Source organism: Equus quagga, chromosome 11 (genome assembly GCF_021613505.1).
Source record: "Equus quagga isolate Etosha38 chromosome 11, UCLA_HA_Equagga_1.0, whole genome shotgun sequence".
In the NCBI taxonomy this organism is placed as follows: Eukaryota; Metazoa; Chordata; class Mammalia; order Perissodactyla; family Equidae; genus Equus; species Equus quagga.
Window position 1 is genome coordinate 24,752,054 of NC_060277.1, and position 15,176 is coordinate 24,767,229.

Consider the following 15,176-nt stretch of genomic DNA (forward strand, 5'->3'; position numbering starts at 1 on the left):
TCCTTTGCCTTGTAGAAGATTTTTAATCTGATATAGTCCCATTTGTTTATTTTTTCTTTTGTTTCCCTTGCCTGAGTAGATGTGGTATTTGAAAAGATATTGCTAAGATCAATGTCAAAGAGTGTACTGCCTATATTTTCTTCTATAGCCTCCTACTCTTTTTTTTTTTTTTTTGAGGAAGATTAGCCCTGAGCTAACATCCACCCACAATCCTCCTCCTTTTGCTGAGGAAGACTGGCCCTGAGCTAACATCCATGCCCATCTTCCTCTACTTTATATGTGGGATGCCTGCCACAGCATGGCTTGATAAGCGGTGCGTAGGTCCACACCCAGGATCCAAACTAGCAAACCCTGGGACACCTAATTGGAGCACACGAACTTAACAGCTGCACCACAGGGCCAGCGCCAGCCTCCAATTCTTTATTACTTACAAAGCAAACAGATATTGGGTATGCAAGGAATTCCTCTTCTGTGGCTTTTATATCTACTTCTCTCATCTCCCCAAATACTTGAGAGGTGCTTTGCAGAATAGTATTTCGACTTAACATCATACCTTAACTTACCTAGAAGATTAAATGTAAAATGTCTAAAGACAACACCAACTTACCAGCTATTGTTGATGGAAATAAGTTGTTTGCAAATTACGTTAAGGGGAAGTCCAAATTTATTGCTATCATCTGGAGGACCTTGTTGCCAGAGCCTCTGGACATACTCCCGCTGACGCTCTATCTAGAAATGTAACATAAAAGTTAAAATTAGAAAAGTTAAACTTTTCCATGGACGTGGCTTATGAGCCACGGCATGAGAACATCAGCCCTTTGCGTGTCTCCATTATTCCACTAATTTTCACCCAGACTTCGTTTTGAGGATCTGCTCACACAGAGACATGCTGGTCTCTCAGTCTGAGCCAAGGGTCAGCCAAGAATAGCAAAGGCAACCCACTTCTGACAATCTTAAGAGGCACAAGAAAACTTCTGTCAAATAATTGACTACAAGGAAAAAATTCTAAGCAGGCGTAAGGTAAGCATACTGCAACGGTCTTTGTCTCCTGCTTACTTCCTGCCACTAGCTTTTCCCTAGAGGACATACCCTGTGATTGTTTCCGTTAGTGTCCTAAAAATAGTGACACTATTAAAAAAATAATAAACATAATTTTATACACTAATGTCTTGAAGAGGGTATGTTTAATCCTTTCACTACCGAAAAACCCTATGATCTAATGAAAGTAGGTTTTCCATTCTATATGCACCATTAAATGTAATTAGGGTTGGAAAACTCCCTTTAAGACTGTGGTTATGCTTGGAATTCAACACTACAAATGACCTTACAAAAACCATGCTGTACACACTGCCCTTGAAAACCTAGATTCTAGACCCACAATGGAAGGTTCTGCAGTTTTCAGTTCTGGCGGGTGTTTTCCATCCTCTTCTCACATGTAGTATTTTTAAATCCAGTTGTACTCACGTGCTGGTTGAGGATGCCCCTGACCAGCTGCAGGTGAAGCCTCAGGCAGGTGCATTCATCTTGGTAGGCCTTAATGAAATAAGGGTGGCTGAGATCAAACCTTGGGCACCTGTGCATGATGTCAGTGATCACTTGTGCTAAGGCAAACCTCTCCTCGGGGTCCAGCACGTGCTGGTAGGCTTCAAAGTAACTGTCAAGAAGCTGCAAATAAGGTTGATAGTCAGGGAACAGCAGAGGCAGCCCTAGGGCCAAGCAAAGAGAGGTGAGGCCCCAGCTACCCCTTGCTTTGGAAAGCCCCTGGGCATCAGCAGGAGAGAGACAGCTCTGCACCTCTGGGTACCAGCCTGGTGTGGGCAGTTGCAGCCCCAATGCAGCTCGGAGCAATTAGTAAACCCACAGAGTTAGGGAGGGCAAGGAAAGAACACTGGTTTTCCCTCTGTCTCTTCCCCTGCTCTCCACAAATTAAAAGGGAGGTTATATAATTATTAACATATATCTAACAGTTATAATCTCCAAAGAGACAATGCATTCAATGTCACAATGTCAAATCAAATATATTTGTTTCCAACACCTTTCTCCACAGACCCATTCTCCTTCCCCCATTTTACTCCATCACCAAAGGTGGGCATGCAGCCTCCTCCCCTCTTCTATAGCCTCAGCCCCATTTCTGACCCCTTCTTAATAGTTGGCCCAAATTTCACCTATGTAGAAAGATAGGGGGCAGTAGAATGGAAGGCCAAGGGTGATAGCCCCCGCTAAATACAAAGCCATTTATACCAGACCAGACTCCATTCAGAAGGGCCTGGTGTCCAGAACTCTCAAAGGCCTTGAGGAAGCTTTTCTAGTGGAGTTCACAAGTCTTTTCTAAAAACCAAAGAAAGCTTCCAGACACTAACGGTTGAAGGGGTTCTTAGCGTGGGAATTTAGAAAGACATGCTCTTTATTTTGCTTTTACCTTTGTCTGCGAGCTTAAGGAATTTCTGTTCTGTGTGTAAATTCTATTTGTGTGTAATTAGTCATGGTGTTAATCAGAAAAGCTCTTCAGAGATCACGGGGTTGGAATGCCAAACAGGGACCTAAGGCCAAGGTAAGTAAGTAGTTTTGAACAACGTAATTACTGTTTTAGGGCTCCTTCAAAACCTTCACAGGCCTGAGACACTCTTACTTTTGGAAACCCTGTCCAATATTATATCAACTATATTAAAACATACTGTCTCAATCAAATTTTTTTCTTTAAAAATGTTAAATGATACTTATAATTTTGCTTTTCGAATTATTTAGCGATGAGCAATACATTTAATTAATGATTGGCTATAATTTCTGGGCAGTAGATACCTGAGGATTCTTATGAACAGAGGAAATCTCATCTATAGTTTTCAAATGTCATGAGATGTTTCTAAGCGCTCAGTTGACAAAGTTTTTACATTTTACAGACATGTAATTGAGCATTTATTGATATCTATTTTATTTTTTTCATATTTTGGGGTAATGTATGGGTTTTTTTCAGATCTCAAACATTTTCATTGGTCCCTGAAAAGCTCTTAGATCTTGAACAGCGAGTCTGTATCGCCTGATAGGTAAATTGGCTCTGACTGGAAGCTTCTGAACTTTTACTCCCATTGGTCTCACAAGTGAATGAATTCCTTACTCTCCTCTGCCATCAAATCCAAGACATCCTTTCTCAGCGTTTTAGCTCAAGATGCCCCTCCCCATACACTCCTCTGTGACTAGCTCCTCTCATGGAGGTTTCACTCTCATTCTGAAGGGCCTCAGCTCCTACTGTAGCCATGTCACCAAAGACACATGGCCTTGCCTAGTGTGTGACCACATTTAATTGTCAGCAAGGAGTGAATTGTTGAGGTTGCAATTTCCACCCACCAGACAGCCTTGCATGCTTTGGGATGCGTTAGAGAAAGAGTGTGTTTTGTTTCCTGGGGTGCTGGTCTTCCTGGTGGCTGGAGGCCAGGAAGTCAGACCTCTTCTTAACAAAGTAAAGAACATCCTAAAAGGAGGTAAAGAGCCCCTCTCACTGTCTGGAGGTCCATGGCTAAGAATGCAAAATCAGGAAGAACTGAGAAGGTGTAATCACTACTTAGGGCGCAGGAGGCAAAGGGGAATAAAGGAACCCCACAGCAGGAAAAACCAGGAGTGTGTCCATCTTGCCACTCATGGCATCTGCGGCTCCCAGGAAGCGAAGCAGACGAGAATCAACAGCAGACTAGGAATCAAGTACTGCCTTATTAATAGATGTCCAGGATCTGAGGGCTTCCATGCTAAGGCTCAGGGAGGGAAAGCTGGGGGGTACTTTATTTAGCATCCAGTTTTGCAGAATACTCTTTGGGAAGCATTGGTCTAAGGCACCTCGTGTCAAGCTTAGTATGTGAAGGAAAACACCAAAGGCGGCTAAAAGCTGAGGACGCAGAACGTGCTCCACAGGTTAGAAACTCACATTTCAGAGAGTGTGAAATGAAGGATGGTGCAGCTCCCCCTGCCGGTAAGGGAGCCCGGGAGAAAGGGAAGCAAGCAGGGTGGTCTAAATTACCTCGTTTTGTCCACAGAGCTCTGCTCTAGAATGACATTCGATGTTAAATAGCGGAAGACAAAGCAGAAATGAAGGAGTGACTAGATGGGGCAAGAAGGGTATCACTCAGTAGCCTGGGAGGAGATTAGCAAAGAAACAATTACCTCCCTAAATCATGCTGGACTAACTTGAACCTTTTCAACTGGACCAGGGCAATCCCAGGAGCTGGTTTATAGTATTTGCATTGCTTTGACCTGTTTTTGTACAAAGAATCCTATTGTTTGGTTATTTGGCAGGGGAAGTTCGTGGAGAGGGTTCTTGCTGGTGATTTCAATCTGGTGATACCAGGTTGCAGAGGCCGGCGCTAAATTGCCGCGCTCACTTTTGTTGTTTACAGGGTTGCCAGATTTGGCAAATAAAAATACAGGTCATCTAGTTAAATTTGAATTTCTGACAAACAGTGAATACTTTCTTAGTACAAATACATTCCAAATATTGTCATATTTTACCTGGCAACCCTAGGCATTGAGAAGGAAGATGTGGCTCTGTTTTTAATCTGATAAGGCTTTTTAAGCTTTGGTCACAAACTCATGAAGCTCTCAGAAGGACCCTTGCATAATTTTATTACGAATTTTTTCCCAACAGGCGTAGGACCTTGATCTTTCCGCCTCACGGGTTCTATTTCTTTTCTGTTTGCTAACCAGCTCATTTCCATTTAAACTCTGGGCTGGTATTTGTCTAAGAAGTCTTCCCAGCCTGTCAAATGTCATCTGTGTGTGTCAAGGGCCAACTCTCAGACAAAACAATACATGGTACCTACTGATGGTGGGCATCAAATACTGGAGAAAATAGAAAAATCGCCAAAATGAATAATCTCAAACCTTACTTTGTTTATATTATCTTTACCTCAAATTTTTTTTTTTTATTTCTGAGATTTAAAAAACTTTCAAGAATAGTATTTTAGGTCCAATCGAAGTACAAAACAGAAAATCAATGCTAGGTAGAACTTGTCACAGAATTGGTTTTTTTTTTTTTCTTTTCGAAAGAATAACAAAAATCTTTTTAGTGCTCCAAACAGTAATTCAAATTACTACCCTGAAAGTGTGTCCTCTGGTGGCCGTGGAGAGAAGTAGAAGTTGGTACGAGTACCCCATAGGAGCTGGTACATTGGATGTCTGGCTTCTCAGCGTCCCTTAATCCACCTAAATTCACACAGCTCTAATTTTATGATTGTTTCCACATAATACGGTTACTTTAAGGATTTAAGACAACCCAATGTGTTTGAGCAATTCTTAACTCTAGTGATTCCAATATATTTAACAATCAAAAGCAGCTGAGGCAACTTGGCAGTAGAATCAGTCCTGGAGGAAATCAGTTGTACACTAGATAAAAATCTGGTTTATCCATTAAAATTGGTTCTTTTGACAGAATTCCTGATTTAGAAGGCCACATTTTACAGTTTTGGCACAGCTAGCTCAGTTTCTAGAGGGAACTTATTCTCAGGGTTGGAAAAGAGGAAGATATTTCCAACAATTGCTTTCAGTTAAAGTAATTTCATGTTCCATAGAAGGAACCATAGTGGACAACCTTGGTTGCTTAGCGCAGAATGAACCCTAGGCTAAAGTGTAGAGAAACTGGTTTGTTTTCAGTCCTCTCTGCCCTTCTATCCTTCTCTGCCGTTGAGTCCTGCCTGGGGCCTCCATAGGAGGTCTAGAAGCATTGAAAAGGAAGGTGGGCAGAGGGAGCACAGAAATGGGGGGACGTTTAAAACTCATGTCTGGACCAATAAACTTGTCGAGTTTGAGGATTCTGTCTTATTTACATGTAATGCAGCCTTTCCAGTTACTACACTGAGTCTAAATCTCTCATTTACTCAGTTGATATGAGTAAGGTTCTAATTGGCAGATCAAGGTTGCAGATGCAAATTGCAACTGGAGAGGCCACTTATCTTTAAAAGGGGGAAAAGTTTTCAAAGCCCAAGCCGTGCACCCTTTCAGCCCAGCCAGTTGTTTTCAAAGATTGGGTGACCTACATATCCATGAGTAACAGACCAGGGAGTAGATGAAACAGTAAACCATCTATTCTACTAGAAAAACAATTCATGGAAAACATTTCCACTTCCTCATCTTCTGACCACATCTTAGCATGCTGTAACCTGGCTTCCACCCCCACATTCTCCTGAGAGAGTCCTGTGAAGCTGGTAACCACCTGATGACTTTAGGAGTCATCTTTCTTGATGTGTCACTGCACTCCACACTAGCAACCATCTTCTCCTAATGAAAACACTTTTTTTTCAGTTGGCTTTCATAACGCTATTCCTTCCTTTTTTCTCCAGTCTCTTTGGTTACTCCTTCTCGTTCCTCTCACGGATTCTTGTTCCACAACCTTCCCCCTAAATGGAAGTGTTACCCAGGGACCCATTTCAGATACCTCTGGCTTTTGCTAGGCATTTGAACTAGTGCCTGTGGTTCAACTTCCACCTTCACACCTCAGCTCATATCTGCTCCGGAACTTCAAACCTATGGCTCCCACAAAACATGTACACCTGGGTTTTAGCCAACTCTCCTCACAGGCCTTGTGTCCTAGACTCAATATCATCTTCCCCTCAAAAGAAGCCCCTCCTCCTGAATTCTATTTCAGTTAACAGCCTCCTCCTTGACCCAGAAGAAGTCATTTCAATTCCACTCTTATTCTCTCACGCCAACATCCAGTCTTCAAATCCTGCCTTTTCCACTTTTGCAAAGTGCTCTCAAGTCTGCCCCTCCCTCCTATTTTCACAATTACATCCTGAGTGTAGGTCCCCTCCTAACTCTTCAGGTCACTGTTGCCATCACTGCACTTCTTTTCTCCAGGAGCTCTCTATTCCATCTATTCACACGGGCACCCAAACAGCTGTTGAAAACAAAGCTACAATTGTGTTTCTCCCCTACTGAAACTCACCAACGACTTTTCTTTGTTTATAAGAAAAACTCTAAATGAAGCCTGGATTAGCAGGCCCTTCACAGCCTGCACCCAAAACATATATTTAGCTTGTTTCTCATCCTGCCTTTACATCCTAGCCATAGCAGTCTTCCTGCCGTTCTCCAAACTTGCCATCTCCACTTCATACCCACCTGACGTTGCTAATGCTATCTCCTCTGGATAAGAATCTTTCCTGCTCTGACAGACAACATCTTACTCATCTTTTAATAACAAGAATAAATATTTATTCCTCTGAGAAGACTTGCCAAAATGTCCTTTACTCTGATAGCCCCCACCAGGGCAAATCCCTCCCCTCACTGAGGTCCCGTGGCTCTTGCATGTGCCTCCATTACAAGCTGTTAGCCTCTGGGTTGTAATTTTGGGCTCAAGATTGGATCAATTTTTATAGACCAGAAATTCCTTAAAGATAGAGATCATCTTCACTTATTTATCTATATGCTCCGAATGTCTGGAAGATTACCTGGTACGTAGTAGATACCTAATGTTTGATGAGTCCCCCAATGGTTGGTGATTATCAGAAGAGCTAATAATCCACGCTAAGGACACAGAAGAGAGCAGTGTCTCATTTATTACTGGGATATGAACCGCTAATGACAGAATGATGGTTTAGTAACTTGCTGTTTTGCTGCTTTAAACTTACCCTGGCAACTTGTTGTATTAATCAGTCCTTGCCCAACGGCTTTCACCCACCCACACATGGCATACACTTCTAAAGGCCACAGCAAGGTCAGTTTGTCTGTGTTTAGCAACGTGAGGCTTGTCCCTCACAGGATAATGAACATGAACAGAAGCATCATTCATTCTCACCAAAAGCATACATATTATAAGAAGGGCCTAAACAAAGGATGCTGTAAGATAAAGCAGTATCCTTCACACTTTATTTTTTGTAACGATGAACCACAGTAAAGAAAAGAAAATTTATTACTCACATCCTTACAAGTAGCTGAGAGTATTTAAATAAAAATAATTATTCACTTTATTGGGAGCTGCCCCCAAAGACACACTGGGTTAAAAGAAAAATACTGGGTTTTATAAGAATGCTTAACAGATGTTTTGTATTCTAGGCAAAAATACCTGGCGCTTGTTTTCTAGAAGAGCTGCTTCCCAAGTCCACATGTCATACAGCACAGCAAATCTGTCCACACCTGCGTGGGCCCATCCCCAGTCCTGGCCAGTACTTGACTCACTGCCCTCTTTGTGACCTGGGAGAGAAGGGGATGAGAATGACCAGAGACAGCCCTCTCCGTGAAACTACTCCTACTTGAAATGTGCCCCTCGGATTGTCAGCTCCACCTCAAGGATGAAAACACTCAGTCCTAAGAATTAAAACTCAGTCCTGGGATTCCTAAGAATCAACTCAAGAGCCATGAGCAGACACTAGGCCCTAAGTTCATGCTTGTTGACTTCTACTTTTTAATTTTAGTTTTGAAGACTAATTTTAGAAATATAACTAAAATTCAGTTAACACGAAATTTTACTGAAATGTCCTCAAACCTATAATTTAAAGGCAAAATGTACATTTCTCCTTCTCTAAAAACAGGTCCCTGGTGGCTTAATAACATACTCCACATAATCTGCTATTTCAATTGATGCCAGCCAAGTCAAAACTTTTCAGAGATGTTTCTAAGATATTCTTTAACTATGTTAATTACTAATTTAAATCAATGAAGATAATCATTGTCATTATTCAGCTAAAATATTTTCCCACTATGTGAATGTTAGTTTTCACTATCAGCATTATTATTGCTTGAAAGTTTTGAGTGGTCTACTGCAGAATGGAATATCAAAAAGTAAGAGATTTTCAGGTGCTGGAGTTTGAGTTCAATAATTATCAAGTATATGATGGGAACTGAACGAGAGAAAGACTGTGATGAGGAATTTCTCCAGCAGCACTTGGGAAATCGTTTCACAGTGAATGACTGTACCCTTACTGGCTCAGTCGGAACATGCTCACGTGGCTAAATGACTACTGCCTAAATGTTTCGATCAAATTAAATCCTCAGCAGCTGGAAATAGTTGCACGGTATTATAGATTAATATCGACAAAAATGATGCGTCAGCATATGGGAGAACCAGTAAAGCTAACAGCAAAAAGCTGAAATTTAATGCCCTGGAATGTCGGATGCCGTCACTGCATCCCATGATTCAGATCCCAGTTGTCCACGGCAAAGATAGGACAAGAGTTCAATCTGACATTAGGGTAATTCTGTCTGGGATCTGAAGGGTTAATTGTCAAATATTCTTGGAGCAGCATTTTATAACAATATGAACATGAATTATTCTTAATTGCAGTCTACATATATTACAAAAGAGCACAGATGCTTGCTAAATTTCCCTTTAGGTGTTGCAATGTGTCTAGAAACTAAGCTCTTGCCAAAGGTAATACTAATGCTGCCATATTATTCCAAAAGGAATATTGTTTCCTTACCTTTTGCTAAAATTGGATACACTCGAGTGATGCCCAAAGGAAGAGAGAATACGTACTATGGATTATTTGATTACCCTGAGGAATGACTTCTCTCTCTAGGGCTTAACTCGCATTTTCCTAGCCAGATCTTCTGGCATCCTCGGGTTTTCTGTTAGGACCCGGATGTCTCTGCTTCCAACTGCAGTTTCCCCGAGGTCAATCACTTTTTTTGTTGCTTAGGGTAAAAAAATCATTAATTTCACTTGCTTACAATGCTTCCCTCAGGGCTCCACACAACACTGCCTGGGCCCAGTGAGTGATGCAGAAAGGCCACTCAGCAAGAAGTAGAGTCGAAACTATAGGAAGAACTATAATCGATTCCTGAAAGAGGAGTCACAGTCTCGAGCAGAAGGGGGACTTGAGCTGGAAACAGACCCATATCTTTTTAAAGCGGGTGTGTGTTGGGGAGGTGTGTGTGCTCATTGAATTTTCAGATGCTATTGGATATGTATTTATATTTTGAGGAGGGAGGTATTAAAGAGAGCCCTTAGTGGGGTTTTCATTTGTTTGTTTGGCTGGTTGATTTTTTTAAATCTGACCTCTGACCTTTTTCTTTCTCAATGTAATGGCTGGCCACGAGCAGCAGTTCCATCTCTAGTTCCTTCAGATCACTCAAGGCTTCGTCATACATGACATGCACTCCTTGCGGGTCCTGGGTGTGGATGTAGCCAGCTCCTGTGCTGTAGTAGTCATCCTGGTTCTCCACTTCTGAGAACTCCATGAATTGGATGCTGTGGACCTGGGGAAAGAAAGCCAAGCCCAAAAGTTACCGGAAAAGAGAGAACTATATTTTGCCAGCCCAAATGGGACCAAGCAGCAGGCTTCTGCTCCCACGCAGTGGGCTGTCAGCGTGGAGCTGTAGATGTGCAGAATGTATAAAAAGCTGTATGTAAAGAAAAAGATATCAGCAAAGAATGTTGGCAGGGAGGGATACTTCCTGAGGTAGACAAGTAGCTAAGTTTTTTCCTGATGAACTCAGGATTACCTGGAACAAGGCAGGCAGCAGAACTGAATTTTAAAGGTGGTCTCTGAAGTTGGAATGCCTGTGTTCAGGTCCTGACTCTGCCAGGGTCTCACCCTGGGCTAGTTACTCAGCTATTCTTAGCCTCTGTTTTCTCATCTGTAACATGGGGACAGTGGAGACAGCAAAACAGTGTAGGCAGTAGGTGACACCATGCATACGAGGCACTTGAGATCTATAAACATTAGTTGTTAAAGATATTTTTGTTTTAATCTTACAATACTTCTAACAAGTATAAACTAATCAGGTTAACACAATCTCGTGTCTTAGTAATATACTGGGTTGAACAGTGTTCCCCTAAGATTCATGTCCACCTAAATGGCGCTCTACTGCTTCCTCCTGCACCGTAGGGGACGATTCTGCTCCCCTTCTCTAAGGCTGTTCTCTCCCACCTCTGAAGCATCCCTTCTCCTTTTTAGATACCCAGCTCCTTTCAACTAGATATTTCCCAATCGACACTGAAACATGCTCATGTTTTGAAAATATCATCATGTCCCTCCCCAGGTTCCACCTTATATCTCTCCTCCTCATGGTCCAACCTCTGAAGATGTGATCTCTACTCACTGTCTCCACTTCCTTACCTCCTACTCCTCACCTGTTCCCACCTGGCTCCTCTCTCCATCAAGCCACCCAAACTACTTTCGCTAAGACGAACAATGATCTTTTCTCCACATCCAGCAGACTTTCTCTTGTCCTCTTAGGTAATCTCTCAGGAGCATCTGACACAGTTTAGCATTCCCTGCTTCTTGATTCACTCTCTTCCCTGGCCTTCTGCAACTCTACATTCTCATTGCTGTTGCCAACTTTCCAGCCATCCCTTCTTTGATGCTTGAGTTGTATTTTTCTTTATCTGGTCATTGAGTGGCCACACTCAAGCCCCAGTCCTAGGACCTCATCTTTTCCTCCTATACTCCTTCCTTGGGAGATAGTACACTTTCAAAGCTGAGATTACCTTCTTTAGACCATTTTCTCTCCAATTGGTATCTCCAATCCAGACTTCCTAGACCTCCAGACCCACATATCCAATTATCTCTTTGTCATCTGCTCTTGGGCATCTCAAAGGCCCCTCAAATTTTACATAATAAAATCGTGTGATCCTCGCCCACGAACCTAGGCCATCTCCAGCTTCCCCATTTTAGTAAATAGCACCACCACCCATCTACTTCCTCTAGCATGAATCATTCCTGATGTCTCTTTCTGCCTCACCCTGTCTGTCCAATCTCTCACCAAGTCCTGTTGATTTTACTGCCTATCTCTCAGATCCATCCACTTCTCTGCATCTCCACCGCCCACCATCCTAGTCCAAGCTGTTATTATCATTCACTAGGATAATCTAGGAGCTTCTAAACTGGTTTAGACTCTTAATTGGTCTATCCACATTTCCTCTGGCCTGGGCTTTCCCTCCCCTCCATGTCACTCCCAGCTGGCAGAAATCTTTCAGAAATGCAGTTTTGATTGTCTTCCCTCCTCCTCTTTAATTTCCCTGAAAGGCATCCTATTGCTCACAGAATAAAGCAGAACTCCTTAACAGGGCCTACACAGTCTGGCCCCTTCCCATGTCTCTCCAGTGCTTCTCAGCCAAATGTGCTTTTGCTCCCTAGAGGACATTTGGCCATGTCTGGAGACATTTTTTGTTGTCACAACCTGGCGAGAAGTGCCACTGGCATTTAGAGGGTAGAGACCAGGAATGCTGCTAAATATCCCGTAACGTACAGGACAGCATCCCACAACAAAGAATTATCAAGCCCAAAATGTCAATAGTGCCAAGGTTGAGAAACCTTGGGCTAGTTTCATTTTGCATCACTTTCCACCCAGACCGCTATATCCCAGTCACTCATGTCTCCTTTTGGTTTCTTGTGGGTGCCATGCTCCCTCTGGCCACAGGTCCTTTGCACAGGCTATCCCTTCTCCATGGAAAGGTCTCCTTTCCCCTTTGCCTTGCTAAAGCCCTTCATCTTCCAACCTCAGCTCTATCATCACTTTCACAGGGAGCTCCCCCTGGGCTCCCTATAGCATCAACTATCTCTCTTTTGAGGTACTTACCAAGGTTGCTGTTTTACATTTATTTGTGTGATTATTGCCCAACCTTTGTCTCACCCATTGGATTATAAGTACTATGAGGGTGAAGAACATGTCTATTTTTGTTCATTATTGTATCCTCATTGTTTAGCACAAGGTCTAACACAACAGGTACTTAGAAAATATCTAGGTAAAAGAACGGGTGAATGGATGGCTTTTAATATTTTTGCATAGATTTCTTTTAGTCTGTGATTTTATGATCCTGTATTTTTAACATATGCCAGTCAGAAATCCTGTGTTTTGCCCTCATAGATTCTCATCTAGTGTTATTATAGCCAATACACGCATGCTCAATGGGAGTGATAACATTCAGGGTAAAAAGTAGTTCTCGGAGGGCAAAAAAATCTTACTCTTTTAATATATACAGTACAGTATACATACTGTACAGATATATGGCATATCTCTTGTATTAACATTTCTTTGGAGGGGATCCCTTAGGGAAAAAAATGTCTAAAAGTAGTCCTTTTGGGAGGAACAATAATAAAAAAAGATTAAGAAACATTGGCCTAGTTGTTTACATTATATATATATATATATTTTGTTTGTTTGTTTGTTGAGGAAGATTATCCCTGAGCTAACATCTGCCGCCAATCCTCCTCTTTTTGCTGAGGAAGACTGGCCCTGAGCTAACATCCATGCCCATCTTCCTCTACTTTATATGTGGGACACCTACCACAGCATGGCTTGCCAAGTGGTGCCATGTCCGCACCTGGGATCCAAACCAGCAAACCCCAGGCCACCAAAGCAGAATGTGCGCACTTAACCACTGTGCCACTGGGCCAGGCCCTATATATTTTTTTAATGTAAAAATACATATAATATTTACCATCTCAGCCATTTTCAGGTATAGATCAGTGGCATTAAGTACATTCACATTGTTGTGCAACCATTGCCACCATGCATCTCCAGAACTCTTTTCATTTTGCAGAACTGAAACTCTGTACCCATTCAACAATAACTCGTCATTCCTCCTCTCCCAGCCCCTGACAACCACCATTCTACTTACCATCTCAGTAGATTTGGCTACTCTAGATATCTCATATGAGTGGAATCATACAGTGTTTGTCCTTTTGCATCTGGCTTACTTCGCTTAGCATAATATCCTCAAGGTTCATCCATGTGGTAGCATGTGTCAGATTTTCCTTCCTTTTTAGGGTTGAATATTACTCCATTGTATGTATATATCATATGTGTCCATCTGTCAACGAACAGTTGGGAGGCTTCCTCTCCCTTTTGGCTATTGTGAATAACACTGTTATGGACATAGGTGTACAAATATCTCTTTGAATCCATGCTTTAAATTCTTTGGGGTATATACCCAGGAGTGAAGCTGCTGGATCATATGATAATTCTATTTGTAATTCTTTGAGGAACCATCATACTGTTTTACATAAGTGGCTGCACCATCTTACATTCCCATCAACAGTACACAAGGGTTCCAATTCCTCCACATTCTCACCAACACTAGTTATTATATATACATATAAAGAATCTGATTTTCTTAGCTGTTATTCAGGAGTCATTTAAACTATGGAACCAATGGCTCCCAATCTTTTATCCCCCCATCTATTCATTCTTATAACATCAAAATTTTACTAAGTTAAGTAATTGGTTGTTGGGTAGAATCCATTTATCTATATATTTCAAGCGGGCATGATATTCTGGCTCTCGGTAGACCCATCAATTGATTTGTGTATGTTGCATTGCCTATTGTATACCTACAGGAATCCCTCTGGAAGCTTCACAAACAGGGCAGATTACCATGTGCTTGCGTGGTTAATTGTCAATATCAGAAATGTGGACGAGGGGTACTCTATGAGTCCTTCAGTTCCATGGTTCTATAATTAGCTTTCATGTGCTATTATAAGTACACCAGATAATGAAATACTTACTTTCTCTGAAGAGACTCCTCTTTAATGAATTTCCCATTTAATTATAGTTCTTAATTATTCAGTCAGAAACTTAGAAATCTTCCAATAAGTAAAAGTATGAGCATTTCTAAATATTAGCTGTGGTTTATAATATTCCATTAAAAGGGCATTTGATACTTAAGCACTCCTCTAGCAGGTCACTGTTTTTGGCTTACTTTGCTTTTTGCTATTCTTTAGGCATAAAACTTTTTAATAATTAGGAGCTTCCTTTGACTAGGAGTTCCGAAAGTGAAAGTATTGTTTCTTATCAAATGATAGGCACCAGTGGAGAACAGAAAAGATGCTGAGAAGATGACATGTCACGTACAAAAATTAAACAGCTTGCTTAGGTTTATAAACCAGCATGTTGGCTTATGTTGGCAGTTAGCTCCTATTGCCTGTTATGCAAAATGAGCTCTCCATTGAGGAAAAAAGAGACAACTTAATGAGGTGTGATTTATCCACTTTACCCGAAAAGACCTTTCTCGATGTTCTTGTACAGGGGAATTTTATAAGACTTTAAACAAATGACTACTGGCTTGAGTTCTGAAGCTGACGGAAAGCGATGGCAGTCTGTAATGCCATGATCTATTTAAATGGTCTTTTGTCCCACTCTCCCCACTCCCACCTCATTGGTCAAGCCCTTTATATAGACATACATATTCCCTCTTTTTCCTTCCTTTGGTTCCTGTCTCTGAAACGTGTGCTCATGCCCATAGGAGATGAACTTTG

The 15,176-nt window shown here is 41.7% G+C and overlaps 1 protein-coding gene across 5 annotated transcripts in view; it reads right to left on the reverse strand.

Annotated features, from left to right (window-relative positions):
• The window catches only part of LOC124247491 (uncharacterized), a 166,431-nt gene that overhangs the window by 94,553 nt on the left and 56,702 nt on the right, over positions 1-15,176 (reverse strand). For 4 of the 5 annotated variants that reach the window (XM_046676825.1, XM_046676827.1, XM_046676824.1 and 1 more), the window contains 4 exons: positions 9,981-10,173; positions 8,042-8,169; positions 1,465-1,665; positions 608-729 (listed from right to left, as the gene is read on the reverse strand). In XM_046676825.1, coding sequence (XP_046532781.1) covers positions 608-729; positions 1,465-1,665; positions 8,042-8,169; positions 9,981-10,173 — 644 coding nt within the window. The remainder of the gene's footprint in view (positions 1-607; positions 730-1,464; positions 1,666-8,041; positions 8,170-9,980; positions 10,174-15,176) is intronic. The other variant, XM_046676826.1, reaches the window with a different exon arrangement.